The sequence below is a fragment of the Marmota monax genome, unplaced genomic scaffold, assembly GCF_021218885.2.
Source record: "Marmota monax isolate L192 unplaced genomic scaffold, Marmota_monax_Labrador192_F-V1.1 WCK01_AAM20220418_F8-fsc00033, whole genome shotgun sequence".
NCBI classification, from domain to species: Eukaryota; Metazoa; Chordata; class Mammalia; order Rodentia; family Sciuridae; genus Marmota; species Marmota monax.
In genome coordinates, this window is record NW_026694282.1 from 7,540,804 (window position 1) to 7,559,773 (window position 18,970).

Here is an 18,970-nt window from a genome sequence, read left to right on the forward strand (position 1 = left end):
CCCATGTTACAAAAACTAGTGATTATACAGGATTAGTTGCCAGTTGCCCTACAGGACTATAATTCCAATCTCTCTATCAAACACACACACACACTTTTTTAATCTATAAATATTATAAATATTTATAAATATTCTCTGTTCTAGATACAAACTTTTAGCACTGATCCTAACATTGATTGTTCCCTCCTTCTTTGATATAGAAAGTCTGCTCCCTCAGGCCTATGAGTCCCTGTATTTATTCCATGTTTTACCAGATTATGTTTAGCAATAAAGTTCTACCTGAATCTGATTGCTTTTTGATTTATTCACAGCAAAAGCTGATGATTACTGACAAATGAGTTTCACTCTATTCCTCTCCTTTTAGAACATATTCCTGCAGTTCTGTGTGCTTATGCTTCACTGAGCCACAGGATCAGAGTTAATGTAGATACTGTCTTTTCTGTCCATCATTTTCTTACTGAGGTCTACATTGCTCCTCAGTCTGCCAATAATACTGGGAGAAATCCAGGACTTCTTCAGCTTCTTATGAGTATGGCGATACTAATTTCAAGATGATAATATTTCCCCCAAATCACCAGACTCTCAAGGTGATTGTCACAACTAGTAACAAGTTCTGCTCTCAAATGGCAAAGTGTCCTCAATCGACACTCATCAAACTCATTCAGAGAGCAGGTGCACCACCTGAGGATGCCATATGAGGACTCCATTACTGAGAAGGGACCTATTCCTTTGTTGACAAAAGGATAAACTCTCCATGAATCTTGCCCCTGTCACTAGAGTTCTTGTCACAAAGACCCTAGTGCTCAGTAGTGACTTCTCTCCTGATACATGTATCCGGGTAACAAAAGTATCAATAGTTTTCTTCCTGAGATTAAAAGTTTGTTATGTGTAGGTAGCTAGAGGACTACTAGAATCATTTTACCTTCAGTAGCCAAGTAAATTTATTTTGCTAATTATATTTTTATTGTTTAATTCTTCCACTTTTTAGAATTCTTGTCTTCCTCAGATTTTCTGAGCTGGGCAAGGGCACTCATTGATGACTCTGTCACTCATGTGAAGCTATCATACACAAACATATGGCTTTCAGTTGATAATAGTTAGTGTGGCTCCATTGGGGTCATTGCTCCTTGGTCTCTGTCTCACTCTAACAACACAGGGTGGTGAGACCCAGGCTGTTATGTCAGGAAGAAAAAGCCCTCGTTCCTCTTTTTGATTTATCACTTTAATTTTTTGTACATTCTTTTTAATAATGGTTTACCAGGAAAACTTTGTGTTGCTGCTCATGCATTAGGCTTTTATCATGAAGTCAGACAAATAATGTAAAGTAGAAGAAAGGTGAAAGGCTACACTGCTTTTCTGTATCAGATTTCATTTCTCATTTCAACTTTCCTAAAAAGCAAAATTAGACAGTTTGTGGGTAAAATGGGAAAAAAATGATGTCGTAATTTCATAAAAGTAAAAGAAGGAAATGACTCTCCATTGACCAGTGGCAGAGTGTAACTTAGCCACATGCAATGCAGCCAAATTGAGCCCCAGGGACATGGCAGAGGGGAAGACTGAGGGCCAATGCTCAGGTGCCCAAGGCAGGGAAATGTCTGCTTCTGACAGAGGTTCAAAGACCACTCAATGGACTGCCTGACTGCTCTCTCAATGAATCCAGATTTGATCAGCCCTTAGGAGAAGAGAGGGGAGTCACCCCATCAACAGCAGCTTGGCCACCAGGCTCCAGGACTAGCACACTCATCGAGTCTGGTAGGACTGTGGATGTTGACCTTGGCTGTGCATTCCAACTTGGTCATAATCTACTAAGACAATGAAAAGTCTGCCCTGAGAAACCTAGAATTGAAAGAAGGAAGCTCTAAGGTCTCAAAAATTTTAGTTCTAGTCTTCAGTCTTACCATCAAAATTTATTGTAGCCTGACTATAGACTAAGATCTCTGAAAGTATTGACTCCTACTTGCCATTAACACTATTTGTGTTAGGTCATCTAGAGAGCTCCTTGGAGACAAAAATAAATCTGGAGAGATGAACTATTCCAAACTCACCAATGATCCAAGGTTAGCACCTCAGGGGTAGTTGAGGTAATGGCTTGTCTGGAAGGTCCTATTAAGGACTGAAAGAACAGAAATGGACTTGATTTATGAACCAAGAAAAGTGTGACATTGAATCCATACAGCAGAGAGATTGAGATGCCAAAGGATCTGGCATCTGGTTTTTGTCTGTGGAATATCTTTCTTGCCCTGTGCAGTGTGAGGCTTGGCAGGCAGGGAGGGTTGAGGTACAGCCATCTTCTCCCTCTTACTTCTTATACACACAAGCTTTCTCCAGCTCATGCGTTACCATGAACTGCCACTGCTCAAGGCACCCAGGGTAGGACCAAGCAGGCTCCCTGTGTCCTATTCTAGTCCTGTTTCCCAGGCTGAGATAAAGCCTTTGGCTGCCAGCTTCACCACTTTCTTATCTGTTTTCCAACACTTTCCACTATATAATAAATTGACATCTGGATATGTCAGAAAGATGGTTCCGGAGACTTTTCAGTGTAAGTTGAGAATTCAGAGACTAATTGTGCAATTTTCTGCACGGGAGCATGACATGTGAAAGTATTAGAAGTAAAATGACATTAAAGAAGTAAACAACATTAAAAATTAATCAAAGGATGGACAGGAAATAATGTTGAAAGGTGTTGAGCAATCAGAGACAGAAAAGAGGGGGGAGAAAGAGAGAGAGAGAGAGAGAGAGAGAGAGAGATATTGAGACTGACTGATTTTGTCACAAGCCCTCTGTGGGCTATGTGTGGACTGTTGAGCATAGTAGCCTCCTGAGGCTAAGTCTGGCACTGGGAACTCCCTGGGGCACTCCCCACAGGGATTGACAGCCTGATGCTGGTGAACTTCCACTGCAAACTCTGCCTAAGATCCCACACAGAACCTGAGAAGGGTGTGACCTGCCAAGATGTCAATCAACCTGCTGGATTCAAGACATCACAAAGCAAGACTCTGCCCTTGGAACCTTACCCCTACCTTTGATGTACCCCCTTAAATAAACTATGGGAGCCATTTTGTCTTTGTCTAGTTCAAGAACCCATGTGGACAAAATCTATCAGAGGCTTCACTTTTGTAAATATATTTCTGAGTGTTTGTGTTTTGTTTTTTGTTAATTATTGTTAGAGTCTGTAAACAAGTCAAAATAACACCTGGCATTTTGCCAGGGGAATGTTAGAGTTCCTAAACAAGTCTGGATGGTGCGTGGCAAAATGCCAGAGGGAGTGGTTTGAGAAGTAACAAAAGCTAGCCATTAAGTGTGGAGATTCCTGATTGGTTGACTACTGTATGGAGTTTATGCTAATTAGATAAGCTGTGTGGAATGTATAAATACTGCTCCTGTCCTGCAATAAATGGCTTCCACTCCTGCTGTATCAACGTACACAAGTTGTTCATCACCCCCCGGTTATTTTGCTGCAGCTGGACTGCGACAAATTATTTGAGATATTAAGATTTAGGGTGGCTTAATTATTTGAGATGGTGAGACTTAGGGTGGCTATTGAAGGTGGCTTGGATTCCTCTGGGCAGAAAAACCCACTAATGAAATGCTGGCAGTCTTCCCCATGGGGGGTGAGGAGAGTGACTGGGAGGGAGAGAACAATGGGGGAGGGGGAAAGGAAGCCCTCAAGATGAATATAACTTTGAGTATCCTAGCCTCCCTCCTCTCATCTGGAGAGAAGAACTCTTAAGTTTGGGTCTCTGATATAAGCTAAGGTTTGAGTGATCCCTCCCTCCCTCCAAGCCCTTTTCTGCTAGCTCAGCAATTTACAGGCAATTTCTGATCATCCTCTTAAGGAACAATATTATTCAGACTTCTTTAAACTTCCCAGAGTCTTTCCCAATGGATTCTTCCACAGGCTGTCAGCTGGCTATTTCTGCATTCCCTAAAAACTCTTTAATTTGCCCTTGCTGTGTCTTAGTCCTGAATCAAGGTGGAGTAAGTCTTCTAAGTCATTATTCAAAGAGACAGAATTTTATCTGGCATTAAGTGCACACTGAAATCCCAGTGGTTCAGGAAATTAAGGAAGGAAGAAATGGCAAGTTCAAGGCCAGCTTCTGCAACTTAATGAAGCCCTAAGCAACTTGGCAAGTTTTACATTGTTTCAAAATAAAAAGGGATGGGTTTGTGGCTCAGTGGTAAAGTGTCCTGATTTCAATCCCTCCTTCCAAAAAAATAATTTTCTCTCTACTATAAAGTCATGCTGGGTAATATACTAGGAGTAAAATTGTAAAACTAGCCACTTAGATTTTTCCTGATTTCCCTCCAGGTGTGCTCTCCTGGCTCCTAGCATCACATAGGATACAGAGAAACTGAAGGGCCAGGAGACTCTGGAAGGCTGATCAGGCTGGAGAGAAGTGAAACATTCTGACCCTTTTTCCCCCACACCTGTCCTTTGCCCAAAGAGGACACTACCTGCCTGGGGCTAGGAGTCTTTTCCTTCTCTGAGATAAAAAGTTAAGGAAATGGACTCTTCCAATATTGGGTCACTTCCTCCCAGGAGAACAGCCTATTTTAGCTCTATGTAAAAAAGGACTTGCCAATTAGCAGAATTCTGCATAGAACAGAAGCTTAATTGCCAGACTTGGACTCTTTCTCTGTCCATCTTGGCCTGTAGGCTTCTGTCTTCTTCTGTCAATATTTTAATCGCTTCCACAGTAAAACAAATCATGCTTTCTCTTTGTTTATTTGTGTCACAACTACTCTTATATCACTGTAATAACTACAGGCTTTTATTTCCAAAAATATTAACCAGGAGGAACTAAAACTTCTCTTGGAGGTTTCTGGAAAACCTAGAACTTTCGTTCAACCATTGCTTTCAGTTGGTGGCTGCATACAATTTCAGAGAAAGTTTACAGCTGGAAACTCTAATAGAACACAAACACACACAAAAAAAGATATATACACAGGCAGGTTAATGAGAAATGAAGGAGGACATCACAGTCGTTTTGTTTGTTTGTTTGTTTGTTTTGGTACCAGAGATTGAACCCAGGGCTACTTAAACCCTGAGTCACATCCAGGATCGTTTTCTTTTTGATTTTGAGGCAGTGTTTCCCTAGGTTGGTTAAGGCCTAGCTAGGTCGCTTACGTCAGCTTTTAACTTGCCATCCTCCTATCTAGCCTGGAGAGCCTCTGGGACTACAGGCACACACCACCACTCCAGGGACAAAGGAGATTTCTGAACCAGAGAGGGAGGAAACTATTGTGGTTTGAGAGTCACATGACAGGATCCATGGAAGTATGGAGCAAGGAGGAGTGTCACAGCAATCACAAATGAAGTGTTTCAAACACATGTATATATACATATATATTATGCTAATATTTTTAATTATATATTGCATAGTATATGATATATTATTCATAGACACATATGTGTAGGTGCGTGCACACACACAGGCACAAACAAGAATGAAAACTGTGATCTGCAGCATGCATGGAACTGGAGATCATCATGTAAAGTGAAATGAGCTGGACAGGAAGACAAGTGCCACAGGATCTCACTCACGTGTGAAATAGGGAGAAGATTATCTCATAGGAGTTGAGAGTGGAATGGTGCTTACCAGAGGCCACAGAGAGGAGAAGGTGGAAAGATGGGAAAGGCTGATCAATGGTTCCCCAATACAGGTGGGAAGGGGCAAGGAGCTAGTGGGCCATTGCAGGATGTGGTGACTGTTGAGAGCATGAACCTCCTGTTCATTTGAAAAAGCTGGAGGCAGGGACCTTGATTTGTTCACAAGAGAGACAGGATAAATGTTCAAGGAGATGATCATGTTTAACTTGATTTAAACTTTGCACCAAACATAATACGGTACCCCACTAATATGCACCACCTCCCAGACCCAGATATGTCAGCTGTTGTGTGTATTAAAAGCATCACTGCAGAGGAAAATAGATGGAATTGGCATAATTAGTGAGAGATGAATAATATTTAAGTGGTAACCCCATGGGAGTTGGAGGAGAGATGAGTAAGAGAAATCCCATTATCTTTCCCTTTATATGGGGTGAGATTTCATAATATCCAGATTTTGTTGATTTTTTTAAATCTCAACTTGTCGGAAAGTATCACAACTAAGTTGATGGGAAAATGCAAATATAATGATGTGCATGAAAGGAGCGTAACAAAGAAATCAGCATTTAGAACTAAAATTTCAATTTTGCTGCTTAACACAAAAATGGGAGAGAATGAAAAGAAATATTTACCTAACCTCCCATCCTCCTGCAAGATTGAAAGAATTTAAAAAATTGAAGAAGGAATTAATGAAGAACAAAAATCAATTGATTAAATATAAAGAAATGATTGGTTTTATTAATCATATTGTAAAGGTATACATAGTATATTATAGATTAAATAAATAAAATTTCATAAATAGTTAAATAAATAACATTTAAATATATAAATAGATAACATCTGCAAGGATGTAAGGGTCTAGTGCCTATAGATTTGACAAATTGGTTGAATTCTTCTCTGAATTACTGCAACAAATAACAGTCTTTGAAATGGCAGAACTTGTGGGAGTGTGGTAAGTTGTGTTCATCAGTGAGAAGCATTTCCCTGCTGGACCAGGTCTCATTCCATGCTCCTTAGTCTTTCATACAAATTCACTGATAAAGAGAAGGATTTCATGATTTCTGTTCTGACCACCTCCCAGGCACAAGGCAGGTATTTCTTCTCCTTCAGGTAGACGGTGATCCTGTGGAAGTATTTCCTCACAGCCTCTTCCACCCCCACCTGCTTGGACCCACAGGCTTTCAGGTCATCCAGCAGCTGATAGAGGCCACTGAGGAAGGTGTCCAGGAGGGTCTTGTCCCAAGCAGCAAAGGCCTTCTGGGTGCTGAAGAGGTTGAGGATCTGCTGGGTCATCTGGTGGAGGACAGCAACAGCTTGAGCCTTCTGCACCTGCTCACCCTCCAGCTGCTCCTGGGGGAAGGCAAAGTCTTTCCTGTAGTTCAGGCAGGAGAAAATGGGAATTCTCCTCATTTTTTCCAGGAGTGTCAGGGCTCCCTCCTCATTTTCCTCAGAAGTTTCAAGACCCAGGTTGTGTATCTGAGGCAGGTCACAGCCCAGAGAGCAAGTGTTCTTGCAGCTGAGCACCACCAGGGCCAGCAGGAAAGCCAAGGGCAAGGCCATTGGGGATCTTGCAGATGCTGCTGGGCTGCTTGAGATGGGTGGTCTTGCACCTTTGCCTCTAGGTTCTCTGAAGCCCTTGACTTGTTCCTATGTCTTAAATAGGAACCAATATGATTTCCGTTTTCTGAATGTCATCCCCAGAACATTCTACTTCTGTTTTTGCTTTCCATTATGCTTTTGCAACATGTGTTTAGCGGAGTGTTTTCAATTCTTGTTTCATTATTGGTTACCTGTCCACTGCTCTCAGACCACATTTTAGTATTATATTCTGAACTGAAATTTCTATTAATTTCTTAATTTTGGTGTGGGGAGTTACTGGGGATACACTGGAATTAAAGGTGTGCACAACCACACTCAGCCTCTCCTGTAGTTCAGGCAGGAGAAAATGGGAATTCTAATAAATTTTAATTTTAATAACAGATATACTACTTACGTATTTATATACCCACTGGATATAACTAGTTTATAAGTTAAGTTAAAATGTTGAATTTAAACTTTATATTCAATACAGAGTTTCAAATGTCTTTTAAAAATTCAGCTAAAAGTTAAGCTGAAAAGCTATTGACATTGAACTTAATTTTCCAAATAAATACTGAGTGTCTTTAATAAAACTAACTTACAGAAATTGTATGTATCAAGTTCATGTGCAAATAAAAATTTTATAGAAATATAATAATAGCAACATAATGAAATACTTAAAAATCAGTTAAGTGCTACAAGCTATAAAAATTGTTTTCTTAACATTTAGTTCTGATGTACTTTGCTTTACCTTCAATGAGAAAATTATTGAATTTGCACTTTGCTAGATATAATTTAGACAATTTTTATTGCCTACTCTTCAGTTCACTACATAATTATTTATTTGTTGATTAACATTAATTGAATTAAATAATGTTATAAAACTTTGTATTTAATTCTCAAAGCCCACAACACATTGGTAAGAATTGAGTTTCAAACATAAAAAGCATATATATGGAAGACATTGACAGCCCATCCCTACAGGGAGGCCATCTGTCAAGATGTAACCTGGAGATCAAGCCATCCAGGAATGTCCTCCAATCCCAGTCATCTATTTGCCACAGGACTGGAGCACTAATCTTGCACACACTTTTCTTATCTCCATGATCTCAGCATGCATGCTTTTCATATCATATAAAGGAAAGCCTAGTGACTTCTTTTCCCACTGCTGGGGATCAAAGCCAGAGCCCTACTGAGGCTAGGAAAGTACTCTATCAGATAGCAACATCTCCAGTCTAGAAAACCCAATGATAAAGATACTAAGATATAAGCTTTTTCAAATAGGGCAGACCTTTGTGCACCACAAACCTTTATAATAACTAAGATTTATTCATACCTTAAAGGAGTAATTTTAACACTTTTATGACCAATATCATGACAATGAGAAAACAAATTTGAGAAAAAGTCATCAATTTTATTTATTTTTTCATTTAGTTAACAACTTTTTCAAGAATTTGCAGAGGTCCAATCCTAATAGAGTCTTATAAAATTGAAGGAAAGCAATTTTTTCTAAATGCCAATACTGGAATCTAAAGATATACTGGTCAATGGCCTTTGTAATTGTTCTATATAGCACACAAGGCACAATGTATTTTTCTGTCATGCAAGGCACAAGGTATTTTTCTTTCTCATTTTCTTTTAACAGAAAACCAAAGTTCTCATGTTTTGTATCCCATTGATTGGGAACAGAAAATGAATATAAATGTGTGTCTGAATGTGATAAAAATATAAGGAATGCTCTACCCCGCTGGGGTGAAAAATACCAAAAATAACAACTACATTCATCTTAGCAGAGATAAAAATTATGGGATGGGAGAGAGGAGAGGTGAGATAGACAAAAGACTATAAAGTATCAAGCAAGTGTGGGCCAAAAGTAGAGTCACTAATCCCTGATCCAGGGCTTGTTTTAAGCTTTGATGAATCCAGGCTTCAAAGAGTCAGGAAGCACAAGACAACTAAATCACAAGTTCATATGCAATAAACTTGTGAAATCTGTTTTCCTCTGGATAATGGATAAGTGTTAGATGCACCATGTGCTCCCCTAGGAAAAAAATTCAAAGATAATATTCTTCCTGTCATTTTTTTGACAAGAAGCAAAAATTGATGCTTTCAAAATTTATTTCCCCCAAGATAATGCAGTTAAATAATATAGATTATGTTAATGAAAAGAAATATCTAAGTTGTGTAAAGTGTTTGTTGTGAGTCAGACACCAAGAATTTGCAAAATTTATCCTTATCTTATTAATAGCAATACTTTTGCTTTTCATACATGTCAAACATGTACCATATGCTCAGCCCATGGAATTACTAGAGACACAAGTGACCAAAACAGTGAGAGCTTCTACTGTTGTTACCATTTACAAAAGAAAAATGAAAGCACAGGTGGTTCATGAATAGGTGAAGCCCATGTTGGAACCCAATGTACACTTTTCTGAGAGGGGGTGCTTTTCATCTGTCTTTTAAAAAAAATTACTCCTTAATGTATCAGATAAAGCATGGACTTAGTATTACTAGGCCTGAGAACAATAAAAATCTGTTGTATATCTCCATCAGAACCCTCAGGGGCCCAGGTTTGTCAATGAGTAGTAATATTTAGAATGAAATCTTTTCTGAGCAGCAAATATTAACAGTAAACTTAAAACATTTAGCAAACTATCATATATATGAATAGGATCTCTTTGATGCTTTTTCAGTTTGTTTTATAGAATAAAGGCTGAGTAAATTAGGAATTACTCATTTTTAAGGACCCTAGGATTCTCAGAATGGCAAATGAGAATGGCTTCATCTTTTTTTTTTATGGCCCTTTAAAACTTTGAAATTTATTGAGTTTTTTTAAATTTTTTTATTGTTGATTGTTCAAAACATTACAAATTTCTTGATATATCATATTTCACACTTTGATACAAGTGGGTTACGAACTCCCATTTTTACCCCATGTACAGATTGCAGAATCACATCAGTTACACATCCATTGATTTACATATTGCCATAGGAGGGTGGAAGAATTTCCAGTGTTGCTGAAAACTGGACGAAACTTCGGCTGAGAAACAGACTATACTTCGGAGCTGTTGCTGTTTCTGCTGCTACAGCTTAGGCTAGCTGCCTGCAGAACTTACCTGGACTGTGATTTAAGCTAGCTGCCTGCAAAACTTACCTGGACTGTGATTTACCTGGACTGTGAGTTAATCTATTGAGACACTGCTTTACCTGGACTGAGATAACAAACTGTAATCTACAACAAATTGTAACTCGGTATCTTTGCAAATGGTGTCATTGCTGGTATAATTTTTCCAAGGGCTTCTTGCATGGAGCCATCAACTGGCTTGGTATTGTGACATTTTGTATCCTCCCCTTCTGCTCATAGCAGATTATTTGTGGTGTTTATGTAAAAACCACTATGGTCATTATTTAAATTAAACAAAAGGGGGAATTGTTAGAGTCTGTAAACAAGTCTGGATGGCGCCTGGCAAAATGCCAGAGGGAGTGGTTTGTGAAGTAACGCCAAGGAGCCATTAAGTGTGGAAATTTCTTATTGGTAGACTGATGTATCTAGTTTATGCTAATTAGATAAGCTGTGTGGAATGTATAAATACTGCTCCTGTCCTGCAATAAATGGCTCCCACTCCTGCTATATCAACTTACACAAGTTGTTCGTCGTCACCCCCTGGTTATTTTGCTGCAGCCGGACTGCGGCAGCTCAGGAGATGTGAGCCACTTGGGAAATAAAATTAATGAGAATTAAAACAGCCAGAAATTAGATAGAAAGGGACCATCTGATGGGTCTTCGAGTCCTGATGGGAGCTGGAACTGAACCACCGAAAATAAAGGCTCTTATTCTGTACCTAAAGAGGAATACATCAAAGGAAGGGATAAGGTTTCAGGAGGAGTATTGATTCAGTGTTTGCTTGGTGCTCGCTTCTCTATGTGGCAAGGACCTTGCAGTAAACAGGTTGATTGGTATTTTGGCAAGCCACACCCATGTCTGAAAGGCTGTGTGGCTCCAGCAGGTCACCCCATCTCTAATGCTGTGCAGAACTTGTGATGGAGCTAGGTAGGAAGGCACATGAACAAGGTGTTCTCAAACCAGCAAGGTTGCTTCTGAGAGTTCCTGATACCAGGATTTCCTGCCTAATGGCTTCAACATCCTTTTAGTTCATGCACAGTTCATGGATGGCTTCCAGCAAGACAGCTAGTTTCCATCTTCTGAATTTGGGTGGTCTTCCCTGTTTTTCGAGGAAAATGGAAGTCGGCTCAGTAGTTCAGGCATATTGAAACAATCAGAAGGTAATCAAAAAATGATTTCAACCTAATTTATTGATTATACACTAGAAGATAGTTTTAAAAGTAAATTTCAGATATGCTGGGTCCAAATGCCTACTTATCAGTCAAATGGGAAGTATCTTTGATCTAAAGACAACAGTGTGTATAGAAGTAGATGCTGATTGCAAAGGTTGGTTCTGTTTGTGAATCTAGAGTGATTATAACAGTTGTTTTAACTTTAATACACAAATAATTTTGAGTTTGCTAAGTACTATATTAATTTCCAATTAATCTGCTTAAACCTCTGAATTTTATCTTTTACATTTCTGAGATGGGCACAGAGGATTCATTGACGACACTGTCCTCCTTTAGAACCCATGTTACAAAAACTAGTGATTATACAGGATTAGTTGCCAGTTGCCATATAGGACTATAATTCCAATCTATCAAACACACACACACACACACACACACAAACACACACACTTTTTTATCTATAAATATTATAAATATTTATAAATATTCTCTGTTCTAGATACAAACTTTTAGCACTGATCCTAACATTGATTGTTCCCTCCTTCTTTGATATAGAAAGTCTGCTCCCTCAGGCCTATGAGTCCCTGTATTTATTCCATGTTTTACCAGATTATGTTTAGCAATAAAGTTCTACCTGAATCTGATTGCTTTTTGATTTATTCACAGCAAAAGCTGATGATTACTGACAAATGAGTTTCACTCTATTCCTCTCCTTTTAGAACATATTCCTGCAGTTCTGTGTGCTTATGCTTCACTGAGCCACAGGATCAGAGTTAATGTAGATACTGTCTTTACTGTCCATCATTTTCTTACTGAGGTCTACATTGCTCCTCAGTCTGCCAATAATACTGGGAGAAATCCAGGACTTCTTCAGCTTCTTATGAGTATGGCGATACTAATTTCAAGATGATAATATTTCCCCCAAATCACCAGACTCTCAAGGTGATTGTCACAACTAGTAACAAGTTCTGCTCTCAAATGGCAAAGTGTCCTCAATCGACACTCATCAAACTCATTCAGAGAGCAGGTGCACCACCAGAGGATTCCATATGAGGACTCCATTACTGAGAAAGGAACTATTCCTTTGTTGACAAAAGGACAAACTCTCCATGATTCTTGCCCCTGTCACTAGAGTTCTTGTCACAAAGACCCTAGTGCTCAGTAGTGACTTCTCTCCTGATACATGTATCCGGGTAATAAAAGTATCAATAGTTTTCTTCCTGAGATTAAAAGTTTGTTATGTGTAGGTAGCTAGAGGACTACTAGAATCATTTTACCTTCAGTAGCCAAGTAAATTTATTTTGCTAATTATATTTTTATTGTTTAATTCTTCCACTTTTTAGAATTCTTGTCTTCCTCAGATTTTCTGAGCTGGGCAAGGGCACTCATTGATGACTCTGTCACTCATGTGAAGCTATCATACACAAACATATGGCTTTCAGTTGATAATAGTTAGTGTGGCTCCATTGGGGTCATTGCTCCTTGGTCTCTGTCTCACTCTAACAACACAGGGTGGTGAGACCCAGGCTGTTATGTCAGGAAGAAAAAGCCCTCGTTCCTCTTTTTGATTTATCACTTTAATTTTTTGTACATTTTTTTAATAATGGTTTACCAGGAAAACTTTGTGTTGCTGCTCATGCATTAGGCTTTTATCATGAAGTCAGACAAATAATGTAAAGTAGAAGAAAGGTGAAAGGCTACACTGCTTTTCTGTATCAGATTTCATTTCTCATTTCAACTTTCCTAAAAAGCAAAATTAGACAGTTTGTGGGTAAAATGGGAAAAAAATGATGTCGTAATTTCATAAAAGTGAAAGAAGGAAATGACTCTCCCTTGACCAGTGGCAGAGTGTAACTTAGCCACATGCAATGCAGCCAAATTGAGCCCCAGGGACATGGCAGAGGGGAAGACTGAGGGCCAATGCTCAGGTGCCCAAGGCAGGGAAATGTCTGCTTCTGACAGAGGCTCAAAGACCACTCAATGGACTGCCTGACTGTTCTCTCATTTAATCCAGATGTGATAAGCCCTTAGGAGAAGAGAGGGGAGTCACCCCATCAACAGCAGCTTGGCCACCAGGCTCCAGGACTAGCACACTCATCGAGTCTGGTAGGACTGTGGATGTTGACCTTGGCTGTGCATTCCAACTTGGTCATAATCTACTAAGACAATGAAAAGTCTGCCCTGAGAAACCTAGAATTGAAAGAAGGAAGCTCTAAGGTCTCAAAAATTTTAGTTCTAGTCTTCAGTCTTACCATCAAAATTTATTGTAGCCTGACTATAGACTAAGATCTCTGAAAGTATTGACTCCTACTTGCCATTAACACTATTTGTGTTAGGTCATCTAGAGAGCTCCTTGGAGACAAAAATAAATCTGGAGAGATGAACTATTCCAAACTCACCAATGATCCAAGGTTAGCACCTCAGGGGTAGTTGAGGTAATGGCTTGTCTGGAAGGTCCTATTAAGGACTGAAAGAACAGAAATGGACTTGATTTATGAACCAAGAAAAGTGTGACATTGAATCCATACAGCAGAGAGATTGAGATGCCAAAGGATCTGGCATCTGGTTTTTGTCTGTGGAATATCTTTCTTGCCCTGTGCAGTGTGAGGCTTGGCAGGCAGGGAGGGTTGAGGTGCAGCCATCTTCTCCCTCTTACTTCTTATACACACAAGCTTTCTCCAGCTCATGCGTTACCATGAACTGCCACTGCTCAAGGCACCCAGGGTAGGACCAAGCAGGCTCCCTGTGTCCTATTCTAGTCCTGTTTCCCAGGCTGAGATAAACCCTTTGGCTGCCAGCTTCACCACTTTCTTATCTGTTTTCCAACACTTTCCACTATATAATAAATTGACATCTGGATATGTCAGAAAGATGGTTCCGGAGACTTTTCAGTGTAAGTTGAGAATTCAGAGACTAATTGTGCAATTTTCTGCACGGGAGCATGACATGTGAAAGTATTAGAAGTAAAATGACATTAAAGAAGTAAACAACATTAAAAATTAATCAAAGGATGGACAGGAAATAATGTTGAAAGGTGTTGAGCAATCGGAGACAGAGAAGAGGGGGGAGAAAGAGATAGAGAGAGAGAGAGAGAGAGAGAGAGAGAGAGAGAGAGAGAGAGATATTGAGATTGACTGATTTTGTCACAAGCCCTCTGTGGGTTATGTGTGGATTGTTGAGCATAGTAGCCTCCTGAGGCTAAGTCTGGCACTGGGAACTCCCTGGGGCATTCCCCACAGGGATTGACTGCCTGATACAGGTGGACTTCCCCCTCAAACTCTGCCTAAGATCCCACACAGAACCTGAGAAGGGTGTGACCTGCCAAGATGTCAATCAACCTGCTGGATGCAAGACATCACAAAGCAAGACTATGCCCTTGAAATCTTACCCCTACCTTTGATGTACCCCCTTAAATAAACTATGGGAGCCATTTTGTCTTTGTCTAGTTCAAGAACCCATGTGGACGAGATCTATCAGAGGCTTCACTTTTGTAAATATATTTCTGAGTGTTTGTGCTTTATTTTTTATTAATTATTTGAGATATTAAGATTTAGGGTGGCTTAATTATTTGAGAGGGTGAGACTTAGGGTGGCTTGGATTCCTCTGGGCAGAAAAACCCTCCAATGAAATGCTGGCAGTCTTCCCCATGGGGTGGGGAGGGGAGTGACGGGGAGGGAGAGAACGGGGGAGGGGGAAAGGAAGCCCTCAAGATGAATATAATTTTGAGTATCCCACCCTCCCTCCTCTCATCTGGAGAGAAGAACTCTAAAGTTTGGGTCTGTGATATGAGCTAAGGTTTGAGTGATCCCTCCCTCCCTCCAAGCCCTTTTCTGCTAGCTCAGCAATTTACAGGCAATTTCGATCATCCTCTTAAGCAACAATATTATTCAGACTTCTTTAAACTTCCCAGAGTCTTTCCCAATGGATTCTTCCACAGGCTGTCACCAGGCTATTTCTGCATTCCTTAAAAACTCTTTAATTGGCTCTTGCTGTGTCTTAGTCCTGAATCAAGGTGGAGTAAGACTTCCAAGTCATTATTCAAAGAGACAGAATTTTATCTGGCATTAAGTACACACTGAAATCCCAGTGGTTCAGGAAATTAAGGAAGGAAGAAATGGCAAGTTCAAGGCCAGCTTCTGCAACTTAGTGAAACCCTAAGCAACTTGGCAAATTTTACATTGTTTCAAAATAAAAAGGGATGGGTTTGTGGCTCAGTGGTAAAGTGTCCTGATTTCAATCCCTCCTTCCAAGAAAATAATTTTCTCTCTACTATAAAGTCATGCTGGGTAATATACTAGGAGTAAAATTGTAAAACTAGCCACTTAGATTTTTCCTGATTTCCCTTCAGGTGTGCTCTCCTGGCTCCTAGCATCACATAGGATACAGAGAAACTGAAGGGCCAGGAGACTCTGGAAGGCTGATCAGGCTGGAGAGAAGTGAAACATTCTGACCCTTTCTCCCACAAACCTGTCCTTTGCCCAAAGAGGACACTACCTGCCTGGAGCTAGGAGTCTTTTCCTTCTCTGAGATGAAAAGTTAAGGAAATGGACTCTTCCAATATTGGGTCACTTCCTCCCAGGAGAACAGCCTATTTTAGCTCTATGTAAAAAAGGTCTTGCCAGTACGCAGAATTATGCATAGAACAGAAGCTTAATTGCCAGACTTGGACTCTTTCTCTGTCCATCTTGGCCTGTAGGCTTCTGTCTTCTTCTGTCAATATTTTAATCGCTTCCACAGTAAAACAAATCATGCTTTCTCTTTGTTTATTTGTGTCACAACTACTCTTATACCACTGTAATAACTACAGGCTTTTATTTCCAAAAATATTAACCAGGAGGAACTAAAACTTCTCTTGGAGGTTTCTGGAAAACCTAGAACTTTCATTTAACCATTGCTTTCAGTTGGTGGCTGCATACAATTTCAGAGAAAGTTTACAGCTGGAAACCCTAACAGAACACACACACACACAAAAAAAAGATGTATACACAGGCAGGTTAATGAAAATGAAGGAGGACATCACAGTCGTTTTGTTTGTTTGTTTGTTTGTTTTGGTACCAGAGATTGAACCCAGGGCTACTTAAACCCTGAGTCACATCCAGGATCTTTTTACTTTTTGATTTTGAGGCAGTGTTTCCCTACATTGGTTAAGGCCTAGCTAGGTCGCTGATGCCAGCTTCTGACTTGCCATCCTCCTGTCTAGCCTGGAGCCTCTGGGACTACAGGCACACACCACCACTCCAGGGACAAAGGAGATTTCTGAACCAGAGAGGTTGGAAACTATTGTGGTTTGGGAGTGACATGACAGGATCCATGGAAGTATGGAGCAAGGAGGAGTGTCACAGCAATCACAAATGAAGTGTTTCAAACACATGTATATATACATATATATTATGCTAATATTTTAAATTATATATTACATACTATATGATATATTATTCATAGACATATATGTGCATGTGCATGTACTCGCACACATGCATACACAAGAATGAAAACCTGTGATCTGCAGCATGCATGGAACTGGAGATCATCATGTAAAGTGAAATGAGCTGGACAGGAAGACAAGTGCCACACGATCTCACTCAGGAGTGAAATAGGGAGAAGATTATCTCATAGAAGCTGAGAGTGGAATGGTGCTTACCAGAGGCCACAGAGATCAGAAGGTGGGGAAAGATGGGAAAGGCTGATCAATGGTTCCCCAATACAGGTGGAAAGGGGCAAGAAGCTGGTGGGCAATTGCAGGATGTGGTGACTGTTCAGAGCACGAACCTCCTGTCCATTTGAAAAGCTGGAGGGAGGGATCTTCAGATGTTCACAACAGAGACGTGATAAATGTTCAAGGAGATGAGCATGTTTAACTTGATTTAAACTTTGCACCAAACATAATACGGTACCCCACTAATATGCACCACCTCCCAGACCCAGATATGTCAGCTGTTGTGTGTATTAAAAGCATCACTGCAGAGGAAAATAGATGGAATTGGCATAATTAGTGAGAGATGAATAATATTTAAGTGGTAACCCCATGGGAGTTGGAGGAGAGATGAGTAAGAGAAATCCCATTATCTTTCCCTTTATATGGGGTGAGATTTCATAATATCCAGATTTTGTTGATTTTTTTAAATCTCAACTTGTCGGAAAGTATCACAACTAAGTTGATGGGAAAATGCAAATATAATGATGTGCATGAAAGGAGCGTAACAAAGAAATCAGCATTTAGAACTAAAATTTCAATTTTGCTGCTTAACACAAAAATGGGAGAGAATGAAAAGAAATATTTACCTAACCTCCCATCCTCCTGCAAGATTGAAAGAATTTAAAAAATTGAAGAAGGAATTAATGAAGAACAAAAATCAATTGATTAAATATAAAGAAATGATTGGTTTTATTAATCATATTGTAAAGGTATACATAGTATATTATAGATTAAATAAATAAAATTTCATAAATAGTTAAATAAATAACATTTAAATATATAAATAGATAACATCTGCAAGGATGTAAGGGTCTAGTGCCTATAGATTTGACAAATTGGTTGAATTCTTCTCTGAATTACTGCAACAAATAACAGTCTTTGAAATGGCAGAACTTGTGGGAGTGTGGTAAGTTGTGTTCATCAGTGAGAAGCATTTCCTTGCTGGACCAGGTCTCATTCCATGCTCCTTAGTCTTCCATACAAGTTGGCTGATGAAGAGAAGGATTTCATGATTTCTGCTCTGACCACCTCCCAGGCACAAGGCAGGTATTTCTTCTCCTTCAGGTAGACAGTGATCCTGTGGAAGTATTTCCTCACAGCCTCTTCCACCCCCACCTGCTTGGACCCACAGGCTTTCAGGTCATCCAGCAGCTGATAGAGGCCACTGAGGAAGGTGTCCAGAAGGGTCTTGTCCCAAACAGCAAAGGCCTTCTGGGTGCTGAAGAGGTTGAAGATCTGCTGGGTCATCTCATGGAGGACAGCAACAGCTTGAGCCTTCTGCACCTGCTCACCCTCCAACTGCTCCTGGGGGAAGGCAAAGTCCTTTCTGTAGTTCAGGCAGGAGAAAATGGGAATTCTCCTCATATTTTTCAGGAGTGTCAGGGACCCTCCCTCATTTTTCTCAGGAGTTTCAAGACCCTGGTTGTGTATCTGAGGCAGGTCACAGCCCAGAGAGCAGGTGTTCTTGCAGCTGAGCACCACCAGGGCCAGCAGGAAAGGCAAGGGCAAGGCCATTGGGGATCTTGCAGATGCTGCTGGGCTGCTTGAGATGGGTGATCTTGCACCTTTGCCTCTAGGTTCTCTGAAGCCCTTGACTTGTTCCTATGTCTTAAATAGGAACCAATATGATTTCCGTTTTCTGAATGTCATCCCCAGAACTTTCTACTTCTGTTTTTGCTTTCCTTTATGCTTTTGCAACATGTGTTTAGAGGAGAGTTTCCAATCCTTTTTTTCATTATTGGTTACCCTTCAACTGCTCTCAGACCACATTTTAATATTATATTCTGAACTGA

General features: G+C 40.0%; 2 protein-coding genes across 2 annotated transcripts; both read right to left on the reverse strand.

Moving 5' to 3' along the window:
• Positions 1-6,580: 6,580 nt before the first annotated feature.
• Positions 6,581-7,168, reverse strand: LOC124108856 (interferon alpha-2). Its single transcript, XM_046467402.1, has one exon. It carries the CDS (start codon positions 7,166-7,168, stop codon positions 6,608-6,610), a length of 561 nt encoding a protein of 186 aa, XP_046323358.1. The 3' UTR covers positions 6,581-6,607.
• Positions 7,169-18,131: 10,963 nt separating this feature from the next.
• On the reverse strand, positions 18,132-18,692 carry LOC124108854 (interferon alpha-5). The gene has a single exon (XM_046467401.1). It carries the CDS (start codon positions 18,690-18,692, stop codon positions 18,132-18,134), a length of 561 nt encoding a protein of 186 aa, XP_046323357.1.
• Between the last annotated feature and the right edge of the window lie 278 nt (positions 18,693-18,970).

Bases quoted from the DNA above. Each gene is read 5' to 3' on its own strand.
- LOC124108856 (XM_046467402.1), bottom strand. From the start codon at position 7,168: ATGGCCTTGCCCTTGGCTTTCCTGCTGGCCCTGGTGGTGCTCAGCTGC.
- LOC124108854 (XM_046467401.1), bottom strand. From the start codon at position 18,692: ATGGCCTTGCCCTTGCCTTTCCTGCTGGCCCTGGTGGTGCTCAGCTGC.